At 45.2% G+C, this 10,216-nt stretch overlaps 1 protein-coding gene across 3 annotated transcripts in view; it reads left to right on the top strand.

Moving 5' to 3' along the window:
• The first annotated feature begins 3,366 nt into the window (after positions 1–3,366).
• ANKRD50 (ankyrin repeat domain 50) overlaps positions 3,367–10,216 on the top strand; it is a 54,848-nt gene continuing 47,998 nt past the window's right edge. For 2 of the 3 annotated variants that reach the window (XM_033938715.1, XM_033938723.1), the window contains exons 1-2: positions 3,367–3,947; positions 4,769–6,009. In XM_033938715.1, the coding sequence (XP_033794606.1) occupies positions 5,543–6,009 (467 nt within the window). In that variant the 5' untranslated portion in view covers positions 3,367–3,947; positions 4,769–5,542. The remainder of the gene's footprint in view (positions 3,948–4,768; positions 6,010–10,216) is intronic. The other variant, XM_033938733.1, reaches the window with a different exon arrangement.

The following is a 10,216-nucleotide window of genomic DNA, read 5'->3' as shown; positions in this document are numbered from 1 at the left end:
GCTCTTGCTTACTTCGGGCCTTTCTCGTTGCCGGGTCCTGCCTTCGCGGAAACAGAAAGTAGGCAGGACCCGGCAGCGAGAAATGCCTGAAGTAAGCAAGAGCAAGTAAGCTTCCCTCTGTGGCTGGCCTATCTCCCACATGTTCCGGTGCTCTAATGGTCCGTGCCGGCTTCTCTTCCCTACCCCCCCCCCCCGACGTAACTTCCAGTTTCGGAGGGAAGCCGGGTTCGAGTTGCTTGCTGGGTTTTGTTTTAAGTCTGGCGGGAGTCTTTCGGCGGTTCTCCACGCTGTGCGTTAAGCGGTGGTAGCAACAGGATTCGGCAGATGACAGCTGGGCGGGCATCTAAATTTGCTGGGCGGAGCGCCCGGCTGAAAAGCGCTGGGGAGAACACTGCAATAGTATACTTTCTTTGGGCAGTGGTAGTGAAACCTGTGGAAATCCACTGACGAATATCGACTCAGTATGGACATAGCACAATAAATCAACAAAAGGTTTATGAGTGGGTAAAAATGTTTAAAGTGGGAAGAACATGTGTAACCTACAAAGGTCATTCTGGTCACCCATCAACATCATACACACACAAGAGAGCACATTGACAGAGTGGATGTCTTGATTAGAGAAGATCGATGGATAAGGGTGTCTCAATCGTTTGCAAATCTGGATATAGTAACATACATTAGTAGATGACGGCAGATAAAGACCCGAATGGTCCATCCAGTCTGCCCAACCTGATTCAATTTAAATTAAAATTTTTATTTTTTCTTCTTAGCTATTTCTGGGCAAGAATCCAAAGCTTTACCCGGTACTGTGCTTGGGTTCCAACTGCCGAAATCTCTGTTAAGACTTACTCCAGCCCATCTACACCCTTCCAGCCATTGAAGACCTCCCCTGCCCATCCTCCACCAAACGGCCATACACAGACACAGACCGTGCAAGTCTGCCCAGTAACTGGCCTAGTTCAATATTTAATATTATTTTCTGATTCTAAATCTTCTGTGCTCATCCCACGCTTCTTTGAACTCAGTCACAGTTTTACTCTCCACCACCTCTCTCGGGAGCGCATTCCAGGCATCCACTACCCTCTCCGTAAAGTAGAATTTCCTAACATTGCCCCTGAATCTACCACCCCTCAACCTCAAATTATGTCCTCTGGTTTTATCATTTTCCTTTCTCTGGAAAAGATTTTGTTCTACGTTAATACCCTTCAAGTATTTGAACGTCTGAATCATATCTCCCCTGTCTCTCCTTTCCTCTAGGGTATACATATTCAGGGCTTCCAGTCTCTCCTCATACGTCTTCTGGCGCAAGCCTCCAATCATTTTCGTCGCCCTCCTCTGGACTGCCTCAAGTCTTCTTACGTCTTTCGCCAGATACGGTCTCCAAAACTGAACACAATACTCCAAGTGGGGCCTCACCAATGACCTGTACAGGGGCATGAACACCTTCTTCCTTCTACTGACTACGCCTCTCTTTATACAACCCAGCATCCTTCTGGCAGCAGCCACTGCCTTGTCACACTGTTTTTTCTCCTTTAGATCTTCGGACACTATAACCCCAAGGTCCCTCTCTCCGTCCATGCATATCAGCTTCTCTCTTCCCAGCATATACGGTTCCTTCCTATTATTAATCCCCAAATGCATTACTCTGCATTTCTTTGCATTGAATTTTAGTTGCCAGGCATTAGACCATTACTCTAACTTTTGCAGATCCTTTTTCATATTTTCCACTCCCTCTTCGGTGTCTACTCTGTTACAAATCTTGGTATCATCTGCATGGATCATATCAGCTATGGATCTGCATTTGCCATAATACATTCCCACAGAGGCGTACCTAGGGTATGTGACACCCGGGTCCCATTGTTTTTTGACATCCCCTGCCATCATTTTTGACACCCCCCCCAATGTAAAAAAATATTTTTAGTAATGTTCCCCCCCCAGGTGCCAGCCATATGGGGGTGTTCTCGGCCTGAGAGTCATGGTCCGGGAACTTCACTTTTCATGGCCCTGTGCCAAGGCTCTGGATAGTCCCCGTGGCCCAGCCTTCTCTCCCTTTACCTTCCGTGAAGCTGAAAAAACTGCCGGCCTCGGCAGTGATTCAGCTACGTCACCCGTGGCTCCCCTTCCTGCTTTACGTGTCTGTCTCTGCAATCCACTGGGTGGAAACAGGAAGTTGCATCATTGGCAGACATGGCAAGCAGGAAGGGGAGCCGTGGGCAACACAGCTGAATCACTGCTGAGACTGGCAGTTTTTCCAGTTTCACGGAAGGTAAAGGGAGAGAAGGCTGTGAACATGCTGGGCTACGATGGGGACTATCCAGAGCCTTGGCACCGGGCCGTGAGAAGGGAAGTTCCCGGACCATTACTCCCAGGCCGGGAACACCTCCTTCATGGTTGGCACCCGGGGCGGACCGCCCTCCCCGTGGTACGCCACTGCGTTCCCAAGCAGTTTACTGATCTGCACAAGCAACAGTGGGTGGAGGCTGCGACCCAGTTCCCGAGACGGTATGAAGATCCACGTATTCTGGAGAGAACCGTCACCGGCGACGAGACACGGCTGCAATCACTGAGACCAGGGAGCAAAAGTCAAAGCAAGGAAGTGGCGCTCACCCGGCTTAAGGAGCAGCCAAAAAACTTCTCTGCAGGATTGCTGAAGCTAGTGGAACGATACAAGAAATGTGTCACCCGGCATGGGGACTATGTGGAAAAGCGATACGCTCAATTTCTTCGATTAAAGTCCTTAAATGTATTTTGCCTTTACTTTTTGATTTAAGTTTAATTCTCAGCCTAATAACCAGGGGAACACTGCAGCTCCTTGCAACCCTGGGCAAGTCACTTAACCCCTTCATTGCCCCGGGTCAATTGAAGGTGGGTGGGATGGGCATTTTCCTATAAACGCTATTTGGCCAACAGTTGACATGAAGAGCGACCTAGTTTGCGAGAGCTAAAGCCAAAAGTCCTGTCACTTTTCCAGCCCTCAGGTTTGGGCGGGAGAAACAGCTCTCTCCCTTCATGAGAGAGGAAAAAAAAAAAAGAAGCAGCAGCACTGGCCACATCGCGACTTTTAAGCAAACGGCCAACTGCCAAAAAAAAGCAAAGCAAAACAAGATCCAACGGTCTCAACGGCCGCTTCTACCCTCCGCCCTCGCCACAGAGAGCCCGAAGCAAACGCTTTCCGGAGCGCGCGCGTTCCATCCCAGGACGTTCTCTCGAGCCCCCTCCTCCTCCTCCTCCTCCCTCGCGCGCGACGCTCTCCGAACCCGTCGGCCGCCTAGTTCCAATTCCAAGCCCCTCCCCCTCCACGCGCCGTCCTCAGAAGAACTCGCCAAGACGAGAAAAAAAAACCCCAACAACACAGCGGCCCGCCGAGTGGGCGGAGCCGCGCGCTCCACGCCTCGCTCTGGCGTCCGCCCAGCGAGGCTCGGAACGCGCGGAGGGCGCGAGAAAAACTACACGTCCCAGGGCCGCCGCGGAGAGGCAGGAAGCGGGCGCGGGAGGAGCTGCCGGGCTCTGCGGGGAGAACAATAAGGAGCGGCGGAGGGGACGGGACTCTCCCCGAGGAGCGGCCGGGCCAGGTAATGGGGCGCTGTTTCCCGCCCACCCCTCTTTCTCCTCAGCGCCTTCTTAATTCCTGTCCCAGTGCCCTACACTCCAACACCCCTTTCTCTCAGCGTTAAATGAAGAGACAACCGGAAAGAAAGGGGACGACCCCCCCTATCAATGGAAATGTTCCTCCTTTCTGGTTGCAAGGGGCAAACTAGCAGCATAGTTCGCATTTTAGCCTTATTCTGCGCTTGCTGTTTTATGTGCAAATGAAATGTGCGCCAGACAGGCAGCGAGAGGGCGAGAAGAGGTCCTGGCTCTGCACACTTGGGAGCAAAACCTGAAGCTAAAGAGACGGTGCTAGCTGTGGAGAGAGAAGACCTGCTCCAAAGTCCCTGTTCCTGATGGTAATGACGGATGGGGGGAGGGGATTGTTACCTTTCCTGCAGAGGCTGATTGATTATAAGTGCTTGCAAGGTTGATTATCGTTATTTGCATTGCACTTTTGGGTGGCATTAAAAACAAAATAAAGGAAAAACTTGCATTCCAAAACAGGGGATCTACCTGGAAAGCGTGCAAACTCGCTGGGTCTCTGTTTATTTGGGGAGAAAGTGCAGCGTGTGATTGTGCAGGGTGATAGAGCAGAGCTTGGATTAATAATTGAAACACAGTAGCCAAGTGTCATGTGCAAAAAAAAAAAGAAAATCCCTCCAGAATGGGTTTTCTTCCATTTGTGCAAGACAAATACCGACCACTTTTTTCTTAGCTGTTTGACAATTACTGCAAAGCTGCTAGAGATGAAAATAAAGATGCAGCCCTGTGGAGCCAGCGTTAAAATGATCTGACATTCCTGCTAAAATGGAATTTAAGCAGTCAGATATGTTTTTCTGATAACATTGAGACCCCAGAGAGTATTTTCCCTCTGATCTTTGCAGGTCAGTTTTACAAAAATCCAAGAGCAGACATGAATGTCACTAATTACTGGAGATCCTGAACTGCAAAGGGAGAAGGGAAAAAGATCTGACAGTGAGAATGATTTAGAAAATAGTTTTCATCTGTTAGAGCTAAGCTAATGTACAGACTTTCAAGAAGCTGGGGCGGTGAAGATTTTGAGTTTCTCAGAGGAATTATAACATTATTCTATTTGTTTATTTGGTCAAAAGGCACTGTTGATGTGTTGCACATTCTTTAAACAACCTGTATGTAACAGTGTTGTGTGTGTGTTCAGTTTTACAGGCAGTATTTGGTTTTGCTTGCCATGGAAAATATCTGGGATACCTGCGAACCAGCTGAATACGAATTCAGAGTCTTGCAAATGTACTTTGAATGTTTTGGATTAAGAAGGCGTTAACTTTTTTTTTTCCCGTCAACTGCACCACATCAAGAGTCCTGTTCTAAAGCACAACTTCTGGCCTGCCCCCAGATGTTCTGAAGCTTACGTGGTCTACTGTTTTGGGAGGCTAATTGTAGTAACATTGCAAAGACTTGCTAATCTACAAAAAAAAAAAAATCATTGGACGAACAATATTTTTATATATATATATGGAATCTTTGTTCACTTGGGGCATCCCTGCGTATAACATCTAGACCTAATTCACTGCTTAAAATTGCTTTGTATCTGCTGAATGATTGGTCTTTTCTCAGATTTTCCAGCTACATTGCCTCATGTACGTGCTGGAAACATGCACTATTATATAAAATCCAGATGTACTGATGGAGCTGCATGAACAGTATTATCAACCCCTGGAAACAGATATGTTGAAACTGTTTGATATATAGCATTAGCATGGAAGAATGCACATTATCTTGAAAGAAGCTGCGTGGAAACTGGCTTTTGCAGGGATCAGTTGATGGAAAGTAGAACTTCTGTGGTCAGTTCTTAATGTGGATGTATTGGATTAAATGTTGGAATATATTCGAAAATGTACATTTCTTTTTTTAAAGATGACTAAAATGTTCAACTTCAAGTGACCAGCCTGTGAAACAAAAGTGGCTATATAACATGGCTCAAACCAGTTTACTGCAAGGGAAACAGTTTTATTGTCGAGAGTGGGTTTTCCACAAGCTTCAACACTGCCTTCAGGAGAAAGGAAACTGCAGTAACAATGCTGTTACCAACGCACCCCTGGCAGCTGGTTCTTGCACAGCCACAGGGAAAGGAGCAACATGGGGGGTGCTGTTGGTTGGGGGGCCTGGAAGTGGGAAGACTGCCCTTTGCACTGAGTTGTTGTGGCCCAGTTCACCCACAGACACACAGAAGGGCTTACATCGCCAGGCTTTAGCCTTCCACTTTTGCAGGGCTCAGGATTCTGACACACTCTGTGTTGGAGGGTTTATCAGAGGATTAGTTTCTCAGATCTGTCGTAATGGACTGATGCAAGGTTATGAAGATAAATTAAAAGATGCGTCTTTGCAAAGTCTTTTGCAACCTGGAGAATGTGAAAGGAATCCGGCTGAGGCCTTGAAGAGGTATGCTATGCCTTTGATAAAGTTGTTATAGTATACTTTCATGTAATCATAAACTCTGCCTTCATGTGACAGATCTTTGTAGGTGTGTAGCTGTGAAAGTCTGGAATTGTTTGTTAGTGTGGAAAGTAAGGACAAACTTTTTATTTTAGTTTGGATTTTTATTTTTTGGGGTTCTACCACTGTATATGTTAGGCCTTCAAAATGCCAAATATTTCTAAATGTGTTGTGAACTTTAAATAAAAAGTATTATATGGGAAGAATTAAGTACAAGCTCAGAACAACCTGAGTATAAAAAAGAAGTCACAGTTAAGTGTTTAGATAGCTGGTGGCATAATGAAGCAAAAATGGTATGTCATGATATGGAAGGAGCTATTTTGGGAGTGTGTATGAAGGGGAGGGAGAAAATAATCTAATCTAATCTTCCATTTGTGAGTCACACGAACCTATACAAACTCAAGGCGACAGATCAAAGAGAAAGTAGAGGGGGGGGCATGGAGAAGCAAGGGGAGGGGCCTAGAAGTAGGGGGGGTGCAAAACATTTAAATGTCAAAAAGGTGGGTCTTTAGGTTTTTCCTGAATGCTGTGTGGTTTGTCTCTTTCCTGATTGCTGCTGAGAGGTCATTCCAGGTTTTTACGCCAGATAAGTTAGCATAGAGTGGAAAATTCACTTGTAGTGGAGGTATTTGGGGGGATGGCAGGATTAGTTGATTTCTGTTGAGGATTCTTCTTGATGTCGACCAAAGAGTAGAGAATAGTTAGATGAGAGGGGCTGCTGAGTTTCCGTACAGAGTCCCTCTGAAGGCTAGGGGAAGGGCGAATACTCTTTATCAGCCTCTGCCGTTACAGTAAGCAGTCGGGAACTATTCCTCCCCAGATATTTGCCTTGTAGTTATTGCTGTGATTATAATGGGGTTCCAATGGCTGTAGCTTTATCCGTGTTCGCAAAAAGGCAAGCGTGAGCCTTTACAAACACAGCTGTCTTGTGATCATTCTGCTGGCTAGCAGGTATATTTCATAAGAAATCTGAATTGCGATTACTGCACCTTATTAAGTGGGGATGGATCATATGCAAATTCGTTGATGTAGTTTAAATGAATTAAGTTATGTGACTGCGATGTAACTGAAGACATTTTGTAACCATATTGTCCACAAACTATTATGTTTTTATTGTTAACCACTTAGTTATAGGCGGTCTAGAAATTTTAGAAATAAGAGTTCAAAATGCATTACAGTAGGAATTTGTACCACAGATCCATATAGCAAACATGACACATTTTTAACAGGAAAAATATATATTCAAAACACAATTAAGAAACCGAAAAGTTTTGAATGCACAAAATCTTTGTCCCAGCAAGCACCGATTTAGCTCCCAACCCAAACTTGCCTTACCTAGGCGCATGATACTCTAGAACAGGGGTGTCCAACCTTTTGGCTTCCCTGGGCCGCATTGGCTGGAAAAAATGTTTCTGGGGCCGCACATATGCGCAAACGCTGCAGCAAGACAGAGGAGGGAGCCCGCAAGATGGTAAACAACTCGGGGCAGCAGAGGAAAACACTGTATCGCCCTCGACCGGGGCCGCACCCCTGCTCTAGAACCTACCTATATTTATTTACAGTAGCTGAGCTGTTTAAAATATCCCCAAGTGATGAATCAAACTGCTTTTCTGGTGTGTGAAGGAGAGATTGAAATAAATTGAGAACAGCTGGCAAAGGAACTCCAGATTAGTTATTCAAATTATAACTTGGGGGTGGCTATTGGAAGCTTTCAGTATGTGTGAGTATTTTTTTAGGTGCACACATTTAGACAAAGAAAACCTTAGCAAATCCCATTATTTCAAGGTAAACCATGAAGCATATAGATATTAGAGCAAACAAACATTAAACATATAGTGCAAACCAATTAAATAGGATTCAGTATTCCTTGGAACACTGAAATCTCTCGTTATAAAGTGGACGACTTCTTGGCATGAGCATGATGCTCTCTCTCTCCTTAGGCAGTAGCCATGGGTTAAGGAAATGAGTCTCCTTGTGACCTCCTGACAAAGATTATTTACAAGGCTGCTGGCGGAGACTAGGACAAATATTGACTGTTAAACAGTTTGAAGTTTATTCCACAAACATGGCTTGCATGAGAGACTGGCATGAAGGAAGCCCCTACTGGAGAAAAGCCATATAATGTGCCTCACGATGTTTGCAAAGAAATAAAGGGCACTGCACACTTGTCGGAGAAGGTGTGGCTTATCAGGACTGGCCCAACCATTAGACAAGATTTAGGTGGTGGCCTGAGGCAGCAAAACGTAGCTTCAGTCAAAGCAAAGCCATAATCTGGCAGCCACACAAACTCAAAAGCATGAAGTTTTATTCACAGAGAGAGTGGAAATTTCCAAACGGCTATTGATCTAGGCTTTTGAAAATTGCTATGATTAGATATACACTATATGCATCCTCATATTTAAATGTATGATCCAATTAATGTATTTTTATAAAATTTAGTGAGCCAAGTTAATGATCATAACTCAGTATATCAAAATCTCAGGGAGGGCTTAGAGATCTTGAAGTCAATGGAGCAGTGTGCCAGACTGAAGAGTTCACTTGGGGTACTCGATGCTCGTGCTGTGGATGACCAAAGCACTATGAATTAGATTCAGCAAATAGCACCCAACCTCCCTCTTTTACAAAGCCCGGTAATGTGGGCCAATGCGGCAAATGCTCCGACGCCCATAAGAATTGACTGGGCGTCGGAGCATTGACTATGCGGCACTCGCGTGGCTTTGTAAATGAGGCCCAAAGTTAGACACCAGAATCATCTGTGCTAAGTTAGTATTGTGTAAATGGTGCTCTGCGTGAAGTTGTTTATAAACTATTAGCTTAGCGCAAACTTTGGTCCAAATTCTGTAAACGACACGCTGCAGTTAGGTGGTGGTAGGGTGCCTATTTCTGCCTGACTGATCAATCAGGGGACACTTTTATTTTTCTCTTTTAATTGAAGGCGCCATTCTAAGGTGTCGGTCTCGTGCCTATGGAGGCGCATAGGGACATCTAAGGCTGGCAGAGGCGTGGTTTACGCTGGACGTGGCCTTAGGCATACGTAGGCGCCCCTATGCGCCTCCAAGGACATGAGACTGGCTCCTTAAATGTAGGCCTTTAAAATGCTAGCTTACATTTAAGGCACCTGTTTTAAAAAAAAAACAGCTGCGATTCTATGAACAGCGCCTATGCTTGATTGACAGGCGATCAACGGCCATTTCTTAGGCCGCTACTGGCGCCGTTTATAGAGCCCTGCCCTTTGTGCGTGACCATTTATGCCTGCTAAAAGCTGGGTAAATGCTTGCACTTAACTGATGGCACTTAACTGATGTGCAGCTATTCAATCTAACATTGTGCCTAATTTCTGGGACTCCCTCTGGCCAATACTTTAAACCACATTAATAGTCTCTTAAGGGGAGAGCCTCAGGTCCCTGTGCGTTGTAAAACATTAACAATCACACTAGAAAAGGAATTAACCTCACCGGCTCTTGATCCCCCTCCTGCCTTGCCAAATGAAGTGTTTTTCAGTTTGCATTAATCAAAAAACAAAGAAATAAAAAATACTTAGCTTTAACTGCAAGGCGAAAGGACAGGCGGGGATGCAGAAAATTCAGTGATTGCTAACTATCTATTCTGCCTTGCAGTTAAAGCTAAGGTTTTTTTTTTAATTTCTTTGTTTTTTGATTAATGCGAACTGAAAAACACTTCATTTGGCAAGGCAGGAGGGGGATCAAGAGCTGGTGAGGTCCGTTCCCTTTCTAGTGCGATTTGTTAATGTTTTACAACGCACAGGGATCTGAGGCTCTCCCCTTAAGAGACTATTAATGTGGTTTAAAGTATTGTTACTGCAGATTGACATTCCTAAATGATTCTGTTAAGACCTATAAAAAGACTTAAAAATTTTTTTGGGAGAAAGGTATTGTGAGATTTGGTCGTTCTTTCTCATTCCTGTATATATTTTTGGTAATCCCTCTGTGCCTGCCATGGCCACGCCCCCTTTGGGGTTACACCTGATGAAATTTAGACATGCCTGTTATACTTTGGGGTTACACCTGATGAAATTTAGACATGCCTGTTATAAAGTAGAATGTAGGGCAGATCTGTGGGTAACTCCTAATTTTTGTGTGTTTTAATGGCACTTAATTGACTAGTTTACATTTGGATCTGGGAACCACACCCA

Source organism: Geotrypetes seraphini, chromosome 1 (genome assembly GCF_902459505.1).
Source record: "Geotrypetes seraphini chromosome 1, aGeoSer1.1, whole genome shotgun sequence".
In the NCBI taxonomy this organism is placed as follows: domain Eukaryota; kingdom Metazoa; phylum Chordata; class Amphibia; order Gymnophiona; family Dermophiidae; genus Geotrypetes; species Geotrypetes seraphini.
This window is presented reverse-complemented; position numbering and strand designations above follow the sequence as displayed.